Source organism: Caloenas nicobarica, chromosome 2 (assembly GCF_036013445.1).
Source record: "Caloenas nicobarica isolate bCalNic1 chromosome 2, bCalNic1.hap1, whole genome shotgun sequence".
NCBI lineage: Eukaryota > Metazoa > Chordata > Aves > Columbiformes > Columbidae > Caloenas > Caloenas nicobarica.
The window spans coordinates 102,228,544-102,253,314 of NC_088246.1; the positions used below are offsets into that span (position 1 = coordinate 102,228,544).

General features: G+C 42.3%; 1 protein-coding gene across 4 annotated transcripts in view; it reads right to left on the reverse strand.

Moving 5' to 3' along the window:
* CARMIL1 (capping protein regulator and myosin 1 linker 1) overlaps positions 1-24,771 on the reverse strand; it is a 197,683-nt gene that overhangs the window by 126,049 nt on the left and 46,863 nt on the right. The window contains exon 1 of one of the 4 annotated variants that reach the window (XM_065629471.1): positions 4,498-4,552. The exons of the other annotated variants lie outside the window; for them this stretch is intronic. Within the exon in view, the coding sequence (XP_065485543.1) occupies positions 4,498-4,539 (42 nt within the window). The 5' untranslated portion in view covers positions 4,540-4,552. Of the gene's footprint in view, positions 1-4,497; positions 4,553-24,771 lie in introns of those variants that run through there. 4 annotated transcript variants of the gene reach the window in all.

Below are 24,771 nucleotides of genomic sequence, written 5' to 3' on the forward strand. Positions count from 1 at the left end.
CCACAAGGATCATCGAGTCCAACTTCTGTCCCTGCATGTGACAACCCCACAGGTCACACCATGTGTCTGAGGCCTTGTCCAGTCTCTGCTTGAACACTGTCAGGCTTGGGGCCGTGACACCTCCCTGGGGAGCCTGTTCCAGTGCTCCACCACCCTCTGGGGGAAGAACCTTTTCCTCATGTCCAGCCTAAACCTCCCCTGGCACATCTTCCTGACATTCCCTCGGGTTCTGTCACTGGTCACCAGAGAGAAGAGCTCAGCCCTGCCCCTCCTCCTCCCCTGGTGAGGAAGCTGCAGCCCCATGAGGTCTCCCCTCAGTCTCCTCTTCTCCAGGCTGAACAAACCAAGTGACTTTAGCTGCTCCTCATGCAGCTTCCCCTCCAAACCCTGCACCAACTTCGTAGCCCTCTTCTGGACACTCTCCAGTAGCTTTATATCCTTTTATCCTGTGTTGCCCAGAGCTGCACACAGTGCTCCAGGTGAGGCCGCCCCAGTGCAGAGCAGAGCGGGCAATCCCCTCCCTGCCCAGCTGGCAACGCTGTGCTGGATGCACCCAGGACATGGTTGGACCTCTTGGCCAATCATCCTGCGTAGACAAAACAGATATTCAAATACTGTAATTCTGACATCAATGTTTTGTTTTTAAAGGAATTCCTAACAGAGGGGAAGCTGGTACAGGGCCATAATAAGAAGGGAAGGTAAGCACCCACTTGGCTCAGTGGCAGAATTTGCGCTGTGGTAGGACCAGCTCCCCCCATGGTCTGAGCCCCACATGCCACCAGCACTGACCCACCAGATGGGTCCAGCACAGCCAAAGGCAGTCTCTTACACAGGCAAACGTGTGATCGCAGCAAACCCAGGTCAGGTCAGCAGCAATACGGCCCAGCTGCCAACAGCAGCAGGGGCAAGGGAACGTGGTGCTCTGGGTGAGCTCACTGGCCAGCAACCTCCCGATCCCATGAGCGGGGCTCTCAGGTTAGACCGCCCTCCACACTGCTGTAGGTTGTTCTGCTTTTAAGGAAATCTAAGTCTTCCTTGAATAAGACAAGTCAGAAGGCATCCTGACTGCAGCATAGATGCAGTTTATAGCATATTCGTTCTAGACTTCAGTTTCCCAAGCACCACCATGCTCTTGGCCATCAGCACAGCCCCACTAGCAAGGAACATGGAGAGAAAAATTAATACAGACAAAACTTTAAGAAGCTGAGATGCCTATTATCTCTACCTATTCAATAGCATGGCTGGGAACCCACTCGCTGTCCTACCACTTGTCGTGGGGGAGTGATTTAGGGTTCTGCTGGGGGGAGATCAAGTGCATCTGCCACACTGCTGGAGATGTTCTGCTTCTAATAAAGCTGGGAAGCCTTTAGCTGAGATTCAACACATCGTTTTTCATGCTGTATCTTTTCAATGCTTTAGGTTTACAATTTGTCTCTTTACTATGTTCTTAAGGTAGGCAGTTCCTAAAAGAAACAAAACACTAAAGGCCATCTTACCTACTACAGAGAGACTCTTAGGAACACAAGTTTAACCCAAACATGTCATTATCATGTCTTCACAGGCAATGTAACCAAGACAAAAACCATGCTAGAGTCTTCTTGAACCATTTCAAAGAAGTATTGAAGTACTGCTGTTATCTTTTTTCTTTTTTTTTAAGTTGTGGTTTCTTTGCTTCTTAGTGTTGGTGAATGTTTTTGGGTTTTTTTTACTGCAAAACCAAAACCAAATGTTGGTAATTACATTTCACAGTAACGTACAAGTGCTTATCCTTCAAAAACCTACTACAAATGTTCAGTTTCCAGAGTGGACTCCAGCCAGTTGCTATTGTTGCCTTTCCTTGTCACATGTTAACTTCAGGTGGGATTTTAATACTTAATTGAGGTAGCGCAAGATCGCACAAGAGGTTTTAGTTTAGTTAAGTGACAATCATCTAAGTTTAGTTTGTAAGAAGAAGGCTTGCAAGTGCAATTTTAGGTTTATGACAGTTGTAAAGTATCCTCTTACTATGCACACACCAGTTCAGCTAAATTTGTTTCTAATGTGACTATAATATTTAGCCTAGTTCACAATAACATTGATTAACTATTGCTGGACTTACGCATCATCCGACACCTGCTTAAATAAATTCATTTGGATTCAGTCAGTTTTGCTGGTCTTCTCACACAAATCAGAAAGGAAATATCATTCATTGGTGCTGCTTAAAAGGCTGATCAGTGTCTGTAATCATGACTTTTCAACCCACTTATTGTTTATCATCTCTTCTCAACATCTTTTGTTTTTTAAAGTGCTAAATATGTTTTGTTTCCTTTTGTCGAGCTTTGTTACTTATATCAATACAAAAGTTTTGTGCAAGTAAAAATAGAACTTAAAAAAAAAATTGTAAAGTTTTTGAATTACAAGGACAAGCTCCCAAACACGTCATAAATGAATGATCAGAGTCTTGTTAGCAGGTTTGCAGAAAATTGCACCCAGCAGAACATCAGATACGTTGAAGATTTGAACTCTGCCCACACACAAATGCTCATATTATTGTACTATTAACTGCATTATTCAGATGAGAGCATTAATGATGTCAGTAAAGCACAGCAATCAAAACCCAAAACCTCCCACCCAACTAGAACACTGAAAGAGCCCCCCAGCCCTATTTTATCTTCCATTTATTCCATGTCAGGGTCCCGTGAACACTCAATATGCATGCACTACCATTTTTTATTTTCTTGCAGACTGGTTACAGATGTCTCCTCTTTCCTAAATCCCAGCATTTCTCACACAGCAAGTGCACCAAGAAATGAAGACAAGGAAAAGAAAGCAGCCACGTTAATGTGTCTGTGGTGGAATTCTGACTTTCCAAATTCGGTTCCATTGCAGAGCTCCCGTCAATTCTGAAAGGGCCACTACTTCTATCTTGGTCATAAATTAGATGAGAAATTAAGAGATCTTCTGTCCTCAGGTACAGATTTATCATAAAATAGCGCACAGGGGAGACGTAAACAGGACACTCTATTGACATCTACTCCAGGCTGAGAAAAGAAGCTCCAGGAGACATTACTTTGCTCAAGCTAAAAAAAATCAAGGGCACTTACTACACAATGCATTTAAAAGGAAGAGGGAAAAAAAAACCAACTCAAACAACCACATTACCATGATTATAAATGACATTCTTAATGAGGCCACTCCCCCCCAAAAAGCTATTGCCATACACAGACATGTGATTAAGACCCCAATTTAAAAAGGCAGATAACAGAAGCAAGTAGATATGACCCTTTCAGGAAAAGACGCCAAATACTAGGGTTTAAAATTAATATTAATATATCCTTACACCTATTTTTTGCATGACAAAGACCACAGCTCTTCATCCAACAATATCAGCACACAGCCTGTAACTCCAGCTCTTCAGTTTGATGCCTCGGAGCAGTTTCAGAAGCTGTCTGTTGTGGTTGCTAATAAAAAGTCCAAAGAATTTTGCTTTAAAATGTGCAACAGTAGCAGGGGGCACAGTTTCACTTTTCCTGGAGCCATATGAAAATCCATAACAGCTTTGGAAGCACATCATTGACCCGCTCGTGGCACAAATCAATTAATTCTATGAAGTTTCTGAATCCCAGGAAATTAGCTAGGGAAAACACAACCTTCTCATCTTCCGCAAGGTTCACAATTTATGATCTGACCCTGGTTGTAACCATCACGTCACTATAAACACAGGCTGAATCAGTCACAGGTGTCTGGAAACGCAGGTGCTTAATAACACTCCTCCCCCTCCAAAGGGCTCCAAGCCTGTAGGGCACAGGCTTGCAGGAGCCCTGTGCAGGGCCTGGCAGGGCCATCACAAACAGGTTTAGGAACATTGAAAAAGTGAGGTCACCAATTGGAGGTGTGATGTAAGACACAGACGTGGCCAAGCCTCGGCTCTCATAAACTAGGTATCCCTCCTGGCAAGAGGAACGTGAAACAGATATTTCGCTGCAATCAAACTGGAAAGACATTCTAATGCAAAGCAAAGCCACCATAGAAGTGACAAATGTCAAGGCAATCCAGTTTTGAGGACTAACGTGAATTTTTTCTCTGCACTCAATTTCCCATCTTTGCCACTTTTTTTTGCTTCTGGAAGGTTGCATTACAAGTCTGAACACTACAACATCCAGCACAAACCTCCATGGGTGAGGACAGCAATTTTTATTTACACTGTCTGAAGCTGCTACTTGTTGGCAAAATGCAGATACTTAAGATTTTGGAAGAAGAAAAATTAGGCCGAGGCAGACCAACCTCACTCAATTGTGGCTCTGGAAGATTTGTTCTATGTAGAAACAAGAAATACTGCATTTATATACAGCAAGTTGGATGCTTCTTGGCAAGCCTGGTTGCTCTGCTGCCCACAAATGACGGCTGCTGTGCTCATGCTTGGTAAGCCAACATGCTTGAGGCACACCAGGGTTCCTGACTGTAAGCATGCAACTCGTGCAAGCCGTGTTTGACTCCAGCTGTTGAGTTCATGTATACCTTGAGTAGGTGTGACCACGATCTCCAGATGTCCAGCATCATCTTCAGAGCCACAGTTTCATCTGGACCACCACAGGCCTGGAAATCCAGGAGAAATGCATCGTACCTTCAACATTTCACTCAGAGTTTGCTTTTTCAAGTGGAAATGGATAAAATGGCCATAGAAATCCAAATCATAGAATCATTCCAGTTGGAAGAGACCTGGAAGATCATCAAGTCCAACCATAACCTAACCCAGGCACTAGACCATGTCCCTAAGAACTTCATCTACAAGCCTTTTAAACACCTCCAGGGATGGTGACTCCACCACTTCCCTGGGCAGCCTGTGTGTCGGTTGCAAAAACTGAGGGTAGGAGCTCACAAAAGGGTTAATCCGTGCCGAGTCAAGCTGTCCTGATTTGAAAGTTGTGAACACATGACACTTACAAGGGACTGAGCTCTCTCCCAAAGGCAAGTTTACCCTGGGCTAAATTTGTCACCTTTCATATGCCTACATTTCAATCCCAGTGCACTCAATTCTTACATTACCAAATGCACAGTCTGCCCTTTTGTCTACAGCTGCTGCAGTGTTATTTGCACCAGGTTTCTGCCCGGAGGTTTGCCCCTCTGCTCCTGTGCCCACAACTCGAGAAGCTCATGACTGGCAGATCTGGGACACTAAATAATTCTTACGCAAAATCCAGGAAGCTTCTGAAACCAACAAGCGAGATATCAGAACATCTCAGCCAGGGATAGGCATGTGTGTAATGGATGAAAAACAGTGACAAGAAAAAATTGTATGAAAACATTTCTTTCCAGGTCACTTTCACCATGGGACATGTTTTGATTCTCTAAATCCACTCTGTTGATGTTATAAACATAACTCTTTTCAGCAGCAAACGTATAGACAGCTGGAGAACCACAGTTCCTTTAAACAAGATGGTGCTGTTGTATCCCAGATTATTAGTTCGAAATACCATCCCTTGTAATGTATATACTCCTGTGATTAATTTCCCTAACTTAGTACTGCTTTTGTGATGGAACATTAAGTATTATTTTCTGTTTCATTGTAATACATAAATGCAGAGAGACTACAAATACAATGTAACCAACAATTTTAAAGAAATAACAAAACCATACTGTTCTCCTTTGTGTTTAATTTGATAATTCCTAGACAAGTTAAACATCTTTTGAAACTACAAACAAATGAGGTTCTCTGAAAACTATAAAGGAAAAGATACAATTTAAAAGCTAGTCTCTTTAAAAAACAAAACAAAAAACCCCAAACAGTTAATGCTATTTCATCAAGCCACAGAGCTGGTACATTTCTGGTAAAGCTTCAGAAGTCAATTTTGTTACCAAAAGACAGCCAGCAAATCTATAACACATACACACACACAAAAACCCTTTGAGTTGAACAGTCATCTTTGTCTTACCCTTGTTATTAAGTAAAGAAGATGGGGAGGAAGCGGGGAGGAGGTGGCAACAGCTACACAGAATTTGGGATACTACACAAAAAAACCCAGTAAGTGTTAACAACTATTAGGCAGTCACACAAATACCTGGTGCCATTTTTCCTAACCACATAGTCATGCAGAAATATCTGAAGATGATCCACTAGCATAAGAAGGAGGACCTGCCTCCTCTTTCTTCCTTGTTTATGTAAACTGGTCTTTTCAAGATCTGACTACATCCACTAAACCATTAATAAGCAGTACGAAATTTAAATCACTCAAGACGAAAAATCTCCTAATTAAAATAAAAGGGAACTAAATTCACACCCTGTAATAATACATAACACTACTTGCAGTTCAAGGAGCACCGAATCGGCTTCAGCACCCTATGTTCTAGGTCACACACGAAGCAGGAAAGCAAGTGAGGGAAATCAATTAGAAGTGCAAAGCCTCCGTGCACATGCAAAAATGTCATCTGAGGATGCAGCTGATACTACGGCTAATCCAGTGTAACCACAGGGCTGTCCCTGAGACCCAGAGCCCACGCTCCCCCCCATTCCATCTCACAGCACTTGCTATGCCACACAGTTGCTCAGCTCGTTCATACAGAAAGAATCAGACATAAGATGGGTACTATTACTGTAGGAAAGAGCAGAAGAGGGAGGTCAATGCAATTAAACATCTGAACAAGCCACAGATGCAACACAGCTGGATGACTTTGAGTCATTCTATGATTTAGGAATACAGACCGAGCCCTGGCAGCCCTCTGCTCCGGTAATCAGCACCTCACAGGTCACTCCCGAGCAGACACGGACACCTCATTTGGAGATGCCTCTGCAGATAAACCTGGCAAGGCTGCTCAAAGGGCAGCAGCACAGCAGTAGCAGAGGTCCCTGAAGGAGAAACAGACGCTGGAAGCTGGTACGCCAGATCACTGAGGAACCGAGCAGCAAGTAACAAGCCCATTCACAAAGGTTCATATATTCATTTAACTACTACACTAGAACGATCAGTGCCATTTGGGCCGATTAGCTTTAAATAAATTTTTAAAAAAATTTCCACTTCCTACAATGAATGAAAGATGAAAATGCGACATGAATTTGCACTCAACACTTCAGGAGCATGAGACCAAAATACAGCTCTGCTGACACTACACTAGCAACACAACATCCATTTGTTAATAGCCAGTAGCCTCTTGCCCTCATTTATCAGAGACCTGTTCGGAGTATCTGTAGCCCGAGCTCTGAATTTCGGTTCAAGACTCAACCTATATGTACAAGAGAATATTTGTCCTGTCAGTCCTTGCCCACTCTTGGGAAGAAAGAAGCAACTCAGACATGTTGCATACCTCCTCATGGGCACAAAGAGCTCGAGCAGTAATTGGAATACTAATATCACTGCATCAAATAGGTGCAAAAATACACAGCAAAAAAGCCCATTAACAGGATAGATGAGGAGACATTCAACTCCTCTCCCTGTCAGGGCTTCTACACAGTTGAGAGTAATTTAGTACAGGATCCAAAGAAAATGTCCTCCCACGTGTATTGACACTAATTCACTGAATTAGAAAGGAAACTCAAGAAGACCGAAGCACATTAAAGAGCTGACTGTAAAACGAGCTCCCAGTTTGAGCAAAATAACCTGTGGCATGCTTGGTTCATGGGTCCTAACATCCACAAAGCACATCATTTTGGTCAAGTTGGCTGCAATTCTGGCACTCCTGCTAGCTACAGATCCACAAGTGGTTTCCAAAGAGCCCTTTCAGCTTCCATTTAGTTATCACATCAGCCAAAACAAGTACATTCATACTTCAAGGCAGTTTTCTAAAAGGCTCATGCCGTTTTTCAAAGAAACACAACCAGAAAGAGAAAAACTTATCCCTGACTATGCTCACACAAAGTTTGTTTTGCTTGCAAATTAAAAAGCGGAAGTCACCTATAACATAGTCAACTCCACAGTACCATGGAAGAAACCATTGTGTCTACGTGGAGTAAAACAGGAAAAATCCTCCATCTAATATGAATGGAAGTATAGATAAGCTGTTCAGCTGGTGAAATAGAAAGGGAAAAACATGAAAACATAAGACCTGACAGTCCTTTTACTTCTAAAGTAATTAGTAATTAAACAGAGAAAAATGAAATAATGATATTATTCAGTTTAATTTTTTTCCCTCATAGAAATACATGCATACAGGTATACAGTGAAGGGAGAAAATACACAAGAATGGTACATGGACATCTTTCCACAGGACTTTCTTGGTACTCAAGGAGCAGAAAACAATCAAGATTTTGTTACGATATTCTTCACAATACCACATGTAGCAATCCATTTGTCATGTACAGTTAGCAGCTCCTTGCAGATTACTAAAATAAAATTGTAGCAAATGTTTTTTTCAATGGAAGATAACATGCTTGGCTGCATAAAATCTTAAGCAGTATGCTATAGAGTATCTTAGGTTAGTCACAGCATTTAACACTGCTGTAGCTATATTTATGTTTGCTTTCCAGTGAGAGCAAGATGACAATTTAGAGCATCTGTCCCAGAACTGTGCACAGTAAAAGTCTCATTTTATAAAATAATTTTTCCTTTCAAGGTTCCAAATAAACCAAAGACACAAAAAAACCCAGCTGACTCTTCAAAAAAAAAAAGCTCTAATAAATTACAGCCTAACACTAGACATTTTAATACACAACATTTGCCAAGGTCTCTTTTTTTATGCATTCATAAAGCACCACTTACAATTTTAATAAAAATGGCAAAGGTGGCCAGAGAGTCACTGTTCAGAGTCAGCTCCTGCTCAGAGCCCATCCCAGTCCGTGCTGCCCACAGCTCCCTGGGCCCTCTCCTGGGACCCCGTACTCAAGTCTTCTCCCTCCTGGATGGCTGTGGCCATACTAAATCAAGTGGCTAAGAAGTCTTCTCCAACCAACGTTGAACTTTACCAGCAGAAAAATGCGTTAGAGCAGGGGCGTCAAACTCATTTTCACCGGGGGCCATGTCAGCCTCCCAGTTGCCTTCAAAGGGCAGAATGTAGTTTTAGAACTGTATAAATGTAGGAGTAGTTAAAGACAACTGGGAAGCTGACGTGGCCCCCAGTGAAAATAAGTTTGACGCTCCTGCATTAGAAAAACACAGGTTTGGAACAACGAATACACACCACAAACCTTGCTTAAGTGATTATCAAACTCCTGTGCTGGAAACCCTGGAGAAATCCTTCCTGCTTCATACTCTCTCAACATCTTTTCCAGAACAAGGGCCCGAACTCTGTCAGGAAGGATTTTTTTTAACTGTTCATAACCCTTTGGCTCACTGACCCATACTACTGCCAGACAAAACATGTTTTGTAACCTGGCTGGAGCTCAAAGCAGACTTTTAACAGCTAAAAGCTCAGGAATTGCCTATTAACCACCCTTGAAATGCCTCCAAAAAGTATCTTATTTCAGGCTATTGTTTTGCTACGTGCTTTTCCAACAGCCTGTTGTTATTACAGCATATTCACAGGGTAACACCTCAACAGGTAACTGAATGGCACAATACAAGGTAAGCAAACTCCCCTGCCGAATGAATAGGGCATTTTCTTATTTAATTACAGAGCAGCTGTCCATCAATACATGCATTAAAAGACCCAACTCCAGAGTCTCCAATCATCAGAAAGCAGCCTTGTGTAAATACACCAGAACTACAGAAATACCCTAGACACTATTGCCCTGAACAAACTGTAAATACACAATATGAATGGTAATATATCTGATGAAGAGCAAAGATGGAAAACTGCAAGGTTTTCATGGCTGGTTAATGAGATGAGCCATACCCCAAGGCAATAGTCTCTACCAAATACAGTAAAACTGCATTACCAGCTTATTTAAACAATCTAGATTTTTTTCCTAAGAGAGATAAATAACAATTTACTAACTGTCTTATCTAGGATACTAAGCATATATGAAACAAAAAAGTCAGATAATTAGATTATTATTATTCATCCCTGTAAAGGAGTTAGAAATTCAGTAGTGAACATCTACACAGGTAAATGAAATAGTTAAGGAAGAACTTCAGGAATTAATCCTAGTCTACTCCCTAGGCAGCTGTCAAGACTGCAATGATCAGCAATTTATCTTCCATCCACAACACTGTTGGCAGACAAGCGGAGTCACTGGGGAAGTCAGCTGCAGTCCACACCCTTCACAATATCAAACCTATGCCTCTGAGCAAGGAGACACCAGGGAACTTAAGTCATTTGCTCAGCTGCCCCATGAACGGTGAAACACTTGCACTCCAGAGCCCAGGTAACTTCCACCCTTTCGCTTGTTTGATGCCTGCTGCCCTGAGCAAAGAAGAGCTGCCCACGGACAGAGAAGTTACAGAGACACTGCAGCTGTCAGCTATGCTCTTCCACCTCTGACTTGGAATCAGCTGTGCGAATCCCCACAGTTCTGCATCTAGATGCTACCAAAACTAGAGAAACCCCACACGCAGCAGTTTGGGAAGCTGAAATGCCCCACTCACCTCTCATTTTGTGGGAAGCACAGCGAGGGAGTTGCGTACACATGCGGCCAGAACGCCTAACCCTGAGCATAAAACTCCCTCCAACACAGGAAGAAACAACTTCAGACCTGCAGATGGGACAGGCAGCTCAAATCAGTGTCTGCAGCTGCCAGAAGTGATCACCTGGAAGAGCAGGTGAGAACAACTCTTCTCTCCCACACTCACAACTATGGCTCTTGAGTAAGCACTGCCGCCCCCTTCCTTACTGCCAGGGAAACAGGTCTTTTTATTTTAAAAAATATCTGTAATTTCAGGAGTCTGAGCTATTCTCAGGTTCTCTCGCAGTAAAAGCAAGGCATTTTCATTTTACCTTAAATGCAAGGAGAAGTCAGGAACCATACGGATGCTAATTGATGGCACTGATGCTGAGCGAATCTGATGGAGAGGCTGGATACCCCACAAGACCACAGGACAGGGCACTGCCAACCTGGCTGAGGAATCAAGTGGAAGCGGTGGCTGGCTGCACGTTTTGCAAATCCCAGTACGTGCACAACAGGAGCGCATGCCAAGTGAGGCCAGGTCTTATCGGTTCATTACACAATCCTGTGCCTCATCTCTAATTAGATCATAACCATCAACAGTATTTCTCTGTCCCTAACCAGCAGCAAACTGGAAGCTCACCGCTCTTTGTCACCAGTGACTCCAGAGGAGGTCAAAGACACCAGCAGAATAAGACTTAAGAACCACTGGGTCATTTTATTACAAATATATCCACGACAGCTCAAGCAGCAAACCAAAGTCCATCCCCACAAAAAGCTAACAGTGCATGAACTCCAGATGTTGCCCACAGAATCGCTGTATCCAATGTACCTTTAGAACACTACTGACATGCTTTTCAGCCATGACTCACTGCCCAAAACACAAAAGAAATTGGTTTGTACCCTTAGGAACAACAAAACGCTTCTAGTTGGTGGCCATGACTCACGGTTATTTGAAATTTTGTCTGAAATGAGGTATCTGCTAAAACTGAAAACTTCAGGAACAGGCTTGTTTCAAAATGGTTTGCCTTGGGTCATGTAAGTATTAACTTCTCAATTTTCATCAGCAACAATTACATTTGCTAAGCAAGGATATTAAATAAACTGCCTCTATGAGCTAATATAAAAAGTTATCATCAGAATGTTTCAGCTTTTTGCTACCGATTATTACAGAATGCAAAACTTATCTCAAAAGCTGGAAGACTTCTAGAAAATCCCACTCCTCAACAAGGCAGCAACAAATCTCCTCCTTACAAAGAGAACACCAGTATTCCAGACAGACATGTATTCATTTTTGCTGAACTGCTATGACTTCTCCCTTAGTTCTATGGAAAATTATCTAAACAGCAATGGAGATGTGCAATACCAAACGGGATTAAGGATGTCATTAAAAGAACCCAAACAGACAACAGAAAAAAACCACCAACACCACACACACACACAAAAAGGCAGTAATTTACTGCTAGATATGGTTTTTGCCTTTGTTTAGATTCTCTTCAATATCGGAAGTATTGCTGCTCATTACTGTTACCTCTTAGGAGGAAAAAAAAAAAAGGATGCTTTATTTAATAAAGACATGTTACATTGAAAATTTATTAATAATTGTGGGTATTTCCACTTCAAGTAATTCACAGCTGATTCCTAGAGTCACTTCTCTTTCCACAAGTCATAAACTTGTCATAAAGGTGGAATCACTAACAAACAGGTACTGACTACTAAGAACTCCCTTGTAACTTTACACAATGCTTTTTGCTTCTAAACCTCTGACTGGGCTTTTCCCTGCCCTGGGAAACCCCTTTTACCACTGGAAATGTCACACTGATGTTGACTTTTGAGTTTATAGATACCATTATCACTAACAGATACCAGCATCTCCCTTCCTTGTTCTGTTCTGAAGAGGCAGCTCCAGTTTCTGACACAGGATACAAGCGGAGGAGCTGAATCCCCTCTCCCTGTGGCCCTAAGCAGCAAGCAGGAGAACAAGAAAGCTGACAAAAAACCCCAGTAAGACTGCAGAGAAATAACTGCACCACATACTGCAAGAGGGAAGGAAGAGAGGAAAAAGGGAAGACGACAAATTATCCCAAGCAACATTAAAGAAGAGCCACCAAACAAACAAAATGTAAACATTAATTGGAGTTTGCTCTGTAACTCATGGAGCGTGGCTGTGGACTGTAAGACAAAACCATCTTTCCAATAGAGACCTGTCACCAGCTGGTTTATGGTGCTCAGAGACTGCTCACAAAGCAGTTCTGGTTGCACATAGCCAAGTACCAGTATTTCCCATTTCTAGACTTACACACTGCTGTTTTCCATTTCTTATCTTCAGTTAGCGAGCATCACTGGCCATTCTCCAGCAATCCTGCAGGAACCTGGCTCACAAGGATTTTTTTTTTTTTTTTTAGTTATGGATATATTGCATTTAATAGGAAAAAAATTTAGTTCCAGCAATGTTGAAAAAAATGTGTACATGTAGAAACGTAACAGCTGCAGGTACAAAGCTGAATGAAACTAGCCCGCAATGCACTGCAGAACAACTCCTTATCTCATGCTAACCAAGCAGTGCAGACATAACCAACCCTGTGAAAAGAACCAATTATTTTTTTGTGAATGATCCACCTGCGATAGGTTAACCAGATTCAGTAACTTTAAGCCAGACATCCAGTCAGCATTCTGCAATTCCTTTCATGGAGACAGCTACTCGTGAACATGCGTGCCTGGGTGCACACACAGCTACTTGTGAACACAGCCCCACCAGAGCAGGGCACGGAGCCTCCTTATTGGTATCCTCCACACAAGCTACAGTGCACTTGATGCTCCCTCTCTGGCTCCCGTCAATGATTTCAACATAACCTGTTTTGATTCCCAAGAAGCCAGTTCAAGTGTGTATCGTACCAGGGTACACGAGTGTCCTAAACTGCTGGGGAGAGGTGGGGGATCTGTGTACAAAGGTCTCCTACAACAGCAACACCCTGTTCTGTCTTAGAGCACTTGGAGAGCAAAGCAGCATCTCACTTCGAGTGTACTCCAAATGCAGCTCTCCAACATACATTCCTTTTCATCATGTTGATTTGGATTACAATGTACTTTTTAATATGTCTTCTTAATACAGTACTTCGATTATAACAAGTAGGATCAAAAGGACACCCTGTAAGATGCCCTTCATGCTATAAGTATGAAATAGCAAAATGTTAAGAATCTTCATATTTTCACAAGCAGGTAAAAACAAGCACTGAGCCCATATTACAGAACAAAGTTAGCTCTTGTACAAAGCATCACTGTTCAGCATTTGTCCTCTATTCTCATCTTTGTAGTCTGGGAGTTTGTCATAGAAAAAGTAAAAAACAAAACAAAACAAAAACACACACACACACAAAACCCCACCACCCCTGTGGATCTTCTCACTTACTCAAAGCAAGGAAACCTCTGATGACTGTGTGTGCCCCAGAGCAGCTTATGCTTTCTAGAAAATGAGGTACACTCAGGAAGCTGAATAAAGCCTTCCCAGGTGCTTTCATGTGAGACACAGCTTTTTCCACAAACACCACCTCTCTCAGCAGGAAAGGCTGCCCAAGCAGCTGAACGTTTCTTTCTGTGCTACACACACAGGACCTGGCAAGGAGCCCCTGATGCTGCATGAAAGCATCCACAAGCTGAACTCTTCTCACACACGCCTGCAACCCAGATTTACCTGGAGGCTGCTGCCTTCTGACAGCAGTGCCACAGAGATTTTTAAGAAAAGAAAACTTGACACCTGGCTCCACAAGATGGTAATTTGGCTAATGCCATCACAAAAAGTAGGGCCTACCATAAATACACTAACAATGCTAGCCAGTTCATAATGAACACGGCAGCATAGTACAGAATATCTCGGCCATTCTGACTCTGTAGTTTGGCTGTACAGTCACAAGAAGCAGCACCTACTATATATGTTAACAACCCTAAGTATTTTGTAATGAAAACAGCACTATTTTGCAGGGGATCTTCACCGTCCTTGGTGTGGAATGCCGTCTAGGTGTGCCAGCGTTCAGAAGAAGGTGAAATGCTACAGTAGCACTCACCTAACCTGAATTCTGCCAGAACAGCCTAGGCAGCTATTTTCTCCCGCAGATGACACTTGCTGAGGAGTTACACTGGCAGGTTGGAAAGGGATAGCAGTGAACAGCTGAGGGAAAATTGAGAGGGAAGGCTGAGCCATAGAACTTCTTGGCCGGGGTTTGCAGACAGAACTGCATCCTGGATCACAGCCTCCTGCAGAACACGGGGTCCATCTGCTCTGGTGCACTTCAGATTGGACACATGAGTATGCGGGCTTCTGTCTCTGCAGAAAAATTCCTGCAGCAGGAACACACCGTGAATAGACGTGGTATTTCATTCTGCAATACTTGTGCAGACATGTTTTTAATGGAGGTATCCATCACCCTAAAAAAGCGCGTGGGAATATCAACATCTGAGAGCAAAGTGAGGTGGGAGAACAACTCAACACGCACAACTATCACAAAAAAAATATTAACTCCACAGCCAGGCTATAGGTCTTAGACAAAGAAAATACAAATCATATTTTTGGTTTTATACTCATACAGTAAAAGCACTTGGATAACTACAGTTCAGATAAGCAAGTTTCCCCAATAAATCTAAACCAGGAAGTACATGACACCCAAGGCACAGAACGTCCTGGCCTCTCCTCTAGGTCCTCTTTTTCCACTCTCTCCTTTGCATTTAGCATCATCTCTGTACTTCGCACAGCTAGAAAAAACCCACAAATTTGCTGTCCCTCATCTTTAAGAATAATTTTATATAAATAAAGATTATTATATCAAGCTCTAGTGTACTAGGCATACAGAACTAAAACGCACCTGGAATCAATCATTATTTTTTACGAATCTGTATTTTAAGCTTGTCTACATGAGAACACACCACCGACAGCTATCTCTGCAGTGTATACTTCAGAAGACAAAGGGAGAAAGCCTGTCTTTGTGTGTCACAGGGCGCACAGATTTGCCGCTTGTGATATTCACTGAGGTGAAGGGCAAGGGCTTTTTTGGTGCCCAGGCACCGTCCTTTCAACTGGACATGCTTGGTCACATTTCAGCCTTTTCAGGTGCCTTGAGTCTGAAAAGTTGGAAAGACCCAGGATACACATCCGCACTTTTTCTAACCACTCTAAATTTAGCATCTCGGTGAAGTCGCTATTCCCTCCTTCCAGCTTCCCCAAGATAAAGGCAGCACTGAAAAGGAACACACAAAAATCAGCCAATCTAGCCCACGAAACACGAGCTATATTCGCAAGACAAAAATAGAAAGCTTTCATCTTTCATTATCAGCACTCTACCGCACAGCACAGGAAGCCAAAGCTTGAGGCAATGGTAGGTTTCAAATAATCCTCAAAATGTGAGCAAGGCTTTCCTCTTCTGCTCTGTGAAAGGCTAAAAGAAGTTGGCTTGGCAATGACAAAAAACATTAGAGTCCAATAAGCCTCTCCAACAGCAATCCAAACAGAAGGATCTAGGGGCAGGCAGTTGTTAAACAACTGATGATGCAATAGCATCATCCCCACTGCATAATTCTCATGTTCAGAATGACAGCCCTTGCCTCCTCACTTCTGCCAGTTCTAAAACTCTACATTTTAAAATCTTAAATTCTAAAATTGGCAAGTTTTTAGGATTCAGTCCTAGCCCCTAGAGGAATTCAGAAGGAAAAAGGAAAACACCATTGCTAGAGAGCTGATGCTTCAAGAGTGTCAAAATGCGTAGTTGCTGGAAGCCCTCCAGCCTCTCTCTGTAAACAGCAGCCTGAATTTAATGGGGTCTGTATCTGCTCTCAAGGGTTTGGGGAGGGCAGATGGAAGGGAAAGGGAGACTGGAAGAAAGGAGAAACATGCTGTACTGTTCACTTGTCAGCGTGTGTCAAGATCTTCCAGAAGTCCCCTCAGCCCTCTTTACGGTCTCAACAATAGATTATGTGGCCATCTGCTGAGCTTCAATTTTTTTAAAATGTTTTTATTATAAGAGAAGTTGTCAGCGAAAGAACCACCATACAAAGTCACAACCCTTCCTCAAATACAACATTTTGTGGTGGCTTTATCTTCTTACCTGTTCTTGCTCCATAGTCTCCCAGCGCAATCAGAGACAAGCTGGAATCACTCCCCTCACTAGCTGGGGAAATGCTGTTTATGAATCTGAATCGTCTTTAGCATGCCATGAACTGGAAACTGCATAAACCATTTAAACTTACCAAAATGAGTCAGTCTGCCTCTTTCCATCATTCACATATAACCTGCTCCTGACTTTACTACACACATTCAGAGAGCATCTTTTGGGGTCTATCATCTGTTGAGAAACATCACATTTCATTACCCAACCACGTATTTCTGCGTCTTTGGTCCTTGCAAAATCCTGAGACGCAGGAGAAAAATTTCTTCCTTTTTTACTGATGGAGTTCAGCACAACAGCAGCACCAGCACAACCCTCCCTCCTGGGGAATAGGGTGAAGAAGTGCCTGCAAGAGTCACCTGTTGGGGGGTACACATCACTGATAGATGGGTGAGCACTGGGATGAGGAATTCCTGCCGCTCCCAGCCAGTGTGAACAAGCACACAGAGAGGTGTAGAGGAAAAGCAGAAGAAATACTGCATTGGGGTGAAAAAAAGAAATCAAGGCACTGTTTTAGACTTTTCCGTGGCATCACTATCCTTACTTTCAAGCAATGAAATGAAAATTTCACTTAGGCATCCCACAACACTGGTGCAAAGCATCCGACACCAACATGCCCTACAGGCAACTTTCAACAGCCTCCAAATGGGATTAACTTTCTTACTTTACAGCCTGGGAAATCCAAGATGCCTATGAGGCAGAAAGCATGAAAACAGAAGCAAAACTCAGAGCTTAATCCACTCGAAGCTAGAAAAACCTCGATAATCTCCATCTATGGATTCTTAAAGAACTGGCAAATGAAATTGCAGGGCTAGGTGCAGGGACTTTAATAAAACTATTAAGTATAAGGTGGTACATGAGCTAAAAACATTCAAACACAGTAACTAGATTTAAAAAAAAGGCAGAGGAAGTGGCAAACAAAAACAAGTCATTCAGGCAACTACTGCTCATAAAAATCACCTCCGTAGAAACATATGGTGTTGGAACACATTGTAAAGGGAGGCATAATTAAAGGAAGAGGCTAAAGGAAAACAGAATAAAACACAACATCAGTTTGCCAGCAGCGAAAAGAAAAACACATCAGACCAATATGACATTCTTTCTCAACATAGCAGCTCATTTCGTAGCTGAAGGAACTATGTTTGCCCTAACACAGCCGAGTACCCTACGGCATGCAGTGGTGTTGCTTAGGACACTGGCAGTGCGAATTAAGAACTTTAATGTGGGTAGGAAACTTGGAACGAGGAACAAAACGAGGGTTATACAAAGACCAAACTACCACACAATTCACCATTTCACCTAGGACACTGAGACAAAAATCCCCAGCATTAAATCTAAATGCCTCACCAGTAAATGGCTGATGGGAGAGACAAATACTTGTGTGACAGGACAACAGAAAGAGCTTGGTGTATTTGCTTTCTGAGGGGACAGTAAGTGGCCTTCTTATTTATCTGGTAAATCTTGAAAAGGAGAAGAGCTACTCAAATTCACAAGGAGTTTAACTGGCTTAAGTACGACTAATCCAACTGTGACAGCATCTCTGTCAGAAATTGAAAGATCCCTCAGCACCAGCAAAGACAGCTGAGGCAAGAACCCTAAAGATAGAGCATAATGATTTGAGCACTCTTACATGACGTGGGATGCTTGTAATACCAGGAACCAGACTCAATCAACCGGTCCTCTCTCGCAAAGGTTTCTTTCATTCATCAATATTTTAACAGATTTTTATATGGGTGCCTTTTTCCTCCTCCACAAGAGCTTACTCAAACAGGCAGTCATATAGTAAACCTTGCCAGAAGATTTCAAGATTGCAGTTGCACTAACTTTTCGACTAAATATCCCTACACTGTGACAATATCAGAAGAGCTCCACTTCTTGGGAGGTGAAAGAGAGTTGCTTTGTTTGTTTTAAACCATATTATGCCTCCTTGCTCTGAGCAAGTCTCAAAGGCACTGAGAATCTCCGCAGGAACAAGTTCTGGGACTTGGTTCAGGGCAGCAACATCTGGCACACCTCCTCCTCAAAGCAGTGGAGCAAAAAGGGTACGTATGTAGCACTAGCCTAGTTAATACATTATACAGCTGAAATGCAACATCACAGTCTTCACTGAGGAAAAAGTGAGGTTTAATAAGAATTAGTAAAAGTGAATTTTAAACACGACACTCTGAAGTCTGGATTTTCTTGCAAGACAAAAACCAGACATCTAAATTCTACTTACATGCCCAGAGTTCTTGCTCCCCACTGACTGGCCTTTCCTATTGCTATCTGGCTGTCTTTCTTAAAACTAGCCAGAGGAAGTCCAGCAGAATTTCAGTTGTTAAATTCTTGTGCAATCCTACTAGACACCTGGGACTCTGCAGGTCTGTAGGTGTAGCGAGCCCCAGCTCGATGCAGGTACGTCCAGCAGGGCATTCAGTTCTCACACACTGTCTCCTGAATCTACAGAATTCATGTCAAATATATCCAAAAAGCAAACTTATTTATCCCGCGTTTTACAAGAGTGTTCCTACTAATGCATCTCATTGGGAAGATGGAGAAAGGGAAATGTAATAATGGGAAGAAGATTTCATATGAGCCATGAAGAAATGGCTAGCAAAAAACACCCAGCCACAAGCAACGGATCCAGAACAGCACAGTATGTAAGGGACACAGAAGTAGCTGCCAAGTAGGATGTGAGCAGTAGGAGAAGAAAATCAACAACAATAAAAAAACCCCCACAGCAGTTGCTCAGCTTAGAGGGAAGAATCAAAATAGCCTTAAAATGAGTCAGCGAATCTGATCTTATTTCTTCCAGTAAGTGGAAGTAACGTGAACAATAACATTCTGAAGTTGGAAGTTATTGTTTACTTTATATAAATACTAATCCCAGAATTCTACACAGAAATAATGTGTACTTTAAAATAAATGATTTTCATTTATTTACCCCTTACTAACATTTAAAACAAAAACCCACTACATCTCTAATTCCTCCGCTGCAGAAAAAAGCCAGGAAACTGCTTCATAATAAAATGTACACCTACAAATTAAAAATACCTCACATTCAGTAACAAAGTAAAAAGGCAAGAGGGTAAAGAAGGGGGAAATCATGATCATCTGGTAAGTGCGAGTATATTTCTGTTTCTGATTATTCCATCTCTTATTAGTCCCACTAAACAAAGGCTCCTATGCATTCTCAGAGAGCACACAATTGCCAGATAGAAGTGATTCTGCATACATAGAAATACTACATTAGTCATAAGGCTAGGCATATACTGCACTTCCTTCCATCGTGCTGCAATAAGCATAGTCTAGACTTCAAACCACTTTTGGCTGCTTCTGGGATCTCACAGAGAGCATTCTCCACAGTCTATAATTTGCAGCACACCCCAAAAAACAAGAGGACAAAGGAAACTTGCTTCCCATTCCTCACACTACTATCCACACCACTCTGTCAACAGGCTTATAGTTTCCCACATTGCTTTATTTACACCCATGTCCTTCATTTACTGAATGATTACGGAGCAAGCTACAAAGGGGCTGTATTGTCTAACCGAGAAGACCCTGATGGAGACATACAGCACCTCAGGCTGTTGAGCATCTTGACAGTAAATTCAAGCAAGACTTCTTACTTCAGAGTATCCTCTTCTCACAATCTTTCTTTCCGTTGCCTGTTTTGAAGTTTTTGAAATGGATAATGCCTTGGGCAATACGAAGTTATGTCTAGATGGCACGAACTGTAGAATATATCAAAATCTCAGGAAGCAGCCCACCCACGGTATTATGAAGCCACCACTTGCTGCCATCAGCTCCTCCTTTCTGTGCTGTATGGCTTCTTAATATCCAAGCTAGTGTGGTCTAGGCTTGCCCAAGAATCCCTACCCATTACATTGAATACTGTGGGTAATTACCATCATAAATCCCATTATAAATAACAGATGTACAGATCGTATTGAAAAATCTTGATTTTTTTTTTCAGACTAGGACAGAACAGAGCTCAGTCACACGTCCTGCTTACTCTTACCTACGCAGGAGATGCCCAGGCAGCGTACATGTTCTGCTCTGCTTCCGCCCAGCAATTCAACTGCTAACTCAGCTTTTGGCTCCTGCTCACCTGTTTTCAGGGACCCACGACGGCCACAGGTCCTACTCGAGATCCAAACACAGGACAGCAAAACACACAGGGCGGCCTCTGTTAAACCAGACACTTGCCACAGACACAGCTCCTTCAGCGTGCCAGCGTTAACACACGGCAGAGAGACTTAGAGACCACACATAATGGGAGGAACCACTTTTATTGGTATGGAGGAAAGTTTAAAAGGCAGCTTGGATGTGTTTATTACATTTTTCTTTTCCTTATTTCAACTTTAGATTTTTAAATGCAGCCCAAACATATATCTGTCTGTCTTGAAATCCTTATTCAAGGGACATACAACTCGTAGCAGAGCATGACAATATACTATGTATCTATGATCTGATTAAAAAGCAGAAACACTCATTTTATATCTATATTACTTAATATCTCATGGCTTTGGCCAATACTTTATTCAGTTGAAATATCAGGACATTTTTGAGAAATGCTGATTCTGCTGAAGATTTCAAGCACCTCCCATATTCGTAAACTGTCCATTTCACAAATAGCATCATATTCCTTAACATTTTTATCCTGAAGAACATTCAAGTCCCAATCAGGATCAGAGCCACAATGTGCTATAACTGACAAAAAGTATATTTAGATATCATCTATCCCCAGTGATCTTGCAAGAAGATACGCAGCATATGGCAGATCAAAAAGCAACAAAGGGGGAGGGGGCAGGAAAGTGAAAGAGACTGTTAAAAATACTTCAAATGAATACTTTACTAAAAAAAAAAAAAAGAAAATAAAATAACCCACACACATAAACCAAAACACTTTGTCATGAGCTCAGCATTTCACGGAAACATGTACACGCAGACAGGCATTTTAAACTAAAATAACATCAACATTTTTATGTCAATTGTTTTGCCCTCTTGTCTGTTTATTCACAAGAATAGACATGTGCCTTAGTTCTATTTAGTACCTTAAACTATTACTTACAAAAAAAGTTTTGCGCCATAATTGAAATTCAACATTTCAATTCCTCCCTTTAAATAGCATTTCAGAGTTCTCATTTTAAGAATACTTCTCAGAATAGTAGGTTTTTTCAATTTCAGATAAGAAAACATTAATTTCCTGCTGCAATGCTATAATTTCATAAAGAACAAAGTCTGAATACACCACAATATTATTGCAAGCCAACAGTTCCTACTGCAACCTAGTGACCTTTTAGAGGTAACTGAGAATTTCCATAAGCTCACTTCAGGCAGAATTGTGAAGGGATGCTAACTTTTCACCATTTTTCTGACAAGTCTCATAATACCTAGTGGTTTTTGTAAATCCCACATCCTGATGTCAATATCAGAGTAATATCAGAGCCCATTTTATTCTCCAAAACCACCTGAGCATAGACATCAGGCTTACAAAGAAAAACTTGGATACGCTACTAAAGTTCAATCTAAAAGCTACAAAATCAGAATACAAATAAAACCAAGCCACTGCTTTAAGAACAACCACAAACACCATAAACTTTTCAACTCAAAGCCCAGAAAAAGGTCAAGAATTCCAGAGGTCCCGCTGCACAGGTTTGAAATCTTTTCTTTGGTGAGAGAAAGAAGGCTCCTAGCACAGCTCCACCTACTCTGCCAAGGGAGATGCCCAAAAGAGCAGGCAACATGTGCTGTTTTCATCATGTCCTCTGCTGCCACCTGATTGTAACAGTCCTCGGCAGGCTGGTTTAGCAAGTGGTCCACTACAGAAACACCCAAGCAGTACTGAACCATCCAAGCAGTATACAAAAGCACTTAGCGTAGAGCATGGAAGTTGCCTCCTGGCCTGACACAGAACCCATGCCAGGCCATTCAGCCAGCTTCTCGAGGAGTAAGCTGATTCACACAGAATTCTTCCCCGTCACGATTCAGGCTGGGAACAACTTGGCCAAGCCTCGAAACAACCCAGATCTCACTGCATCATCCTGCAGCCTTGGTGTACGCAAAGCAGGGGGAAGGTGGACGAGGAGTGCAGTCAGTGGAGAAGCAGCAGGGAGGCTCCCTGCAGCAAGAGCAAGGGCAGCAGCCATGAAGAACCTTCACATCTATTTGAGGCACTGGCTGGGATTAACACCTTGTATGACCCGAGCTGCCTCTAGCACAGCCCCGTCTACCAATGCTGACAGGTCACAAGCCGTCTGTAGGGCAAGGAACCGAAACCAGAGCCTTTGGCACCTCGTGCTTACCTGTTGCCTGGTACCTGTGGGAGAAGAAAGCTGTTAAAATGAACATGGTGGCGGCTGTCAAGGCTCCTGCCCTTCGCTCAGCTGGGCCAGGGCAGGCACCCGGCAGCCGCCTCCTCCAGTGCAACCGCAGGACAGGCAAGGAGGCACCACCATGTCCTGGCAGCAGATCACCCTGGGGGCGCTTCTGCCTCCCATTCTGCCCCAGTGGGGCAGGCAGGACTTCATTTACTAATTTCTTTTTGACTGAAGTCATCTTAGATTCTCAGGCAGCTGGTGATAACCACCTCTCAGCAAACCAGCCCCGGTGGCAGGCTAGTGGCCAGGTCCTGTCGTACCCGTGAGGAAACACCCATGGCTGAGCACAGCCCCGGCCACCGCCAGGGCCTCTTCAAGTAGCAGATGTCATTCACCACAGAGAAATCACCACCCAGAGGGAAAAATCTGAAGACACAGGTGTCAATAAGTGTATCTGCTCAACTAGCATAAGTTACTTCCAAATTTCCTCTTGCTTTTTTGGCCTTCCCAATGCCTGTTTGATAGGTCTTCTCAGATATGTGCAATCACTACTCAGGACCCACGTGCCTCTGTGCTCACCGTCCTCTTGCTGTCTATCTATGTCTCACTCCAGCACTCATTCGGCAAGTTGTTACACTAAGGATAAAAACAAGCAAATTATACAGTAGATAAAATGCCAAGCTTCTCTTGCACTGCCAGCTCCATTAGGGAAAAAAGTGATGAAGTCAGCAGGCATATAATCTCAATAATTAGACACTTGTAACCAACTGAATATCAGCATGCATGCAAAAATTAAAATAGCACATTCTGAAAAACATAAGAGGGCAGGATCTATGCAGTCCTATGCTGCAGAAAAGGGAGGGAATATTTTTTAGCCAATTCAGCTCTGTCTCAAAGAAAACCCTGTAACATTGGGTTCACCATCTATCGCTCGCTATAGAAGAGTTGTTGAGTTTGTTGTACATCAGCACTCTCGTCATAAACATTTTTTTAACTTAAGGAATTTAAAACTTGGCTGTGGTTGTGGGCAGTCAGACCTATGTTTGGATAATTTAATAATGCTGTGTAGTTTGTTTTCATGGGGGTTTTGGGGTTTTTTTTGGGGGGGGTGTTTTGTTTGGGATTTTGAGGGGGTTTTTTGTTTCATTTTGTTTTGGAGGTTGGTTGGTTGGTTGATTTGACTCTTCCGTTAGCATTAAAAATATCTCCTTTCTTAATGCACATTTTTCCCTTTGCATGTTGTCTACCCATTCATTGCGAAAGCCACTTCAAAGTCTCTGGGAGTTTATATAAGGACGAAAAAGCCTTTTAGTTGGTTAGTGTCTTTGTTTAAGACTTGTCAGAATTAATACATCAACAAATGCATAAATCCAGCACAGAATCAATCTTCACTATTAGCACTTGTCACATAAGTTAATCCCTTTAAAACCAGGCTGCTCATCCTGGAGACACTATTGCCAACTTCGAACATCAAAGTATCCCCTAATCAAAGGATGACAGAAAGTTCGAAACTGTCAACCCACTCTTCCTCCCTTTTCAAAAACTCTGTCATCTAGTGTATTTTAAAACTGTATGACCCACTGAGTCTTTGCTTTTCCCTGCTAAAGCAATGACTTTACAACTTTAAGAATATTGCTTACTTTCTGGAAAGCCGAGATAGTAGAGAAAAATTTCTTCTGTTTAGGCTGACACGGTCACTAATTTTCTCTGGACATATTAGCAAAGTTTTCCTGCAGTAAGAACTAGGAATAAAGTTAAGAGTATACTCTTTTTACGCTTTTTAATACAAAACAATTGCTTTTTTCACTTTTTTGTTTTGTACATTATTTTTTCCATCTCACTTTATCAGAATGCCTTTAACCTACAA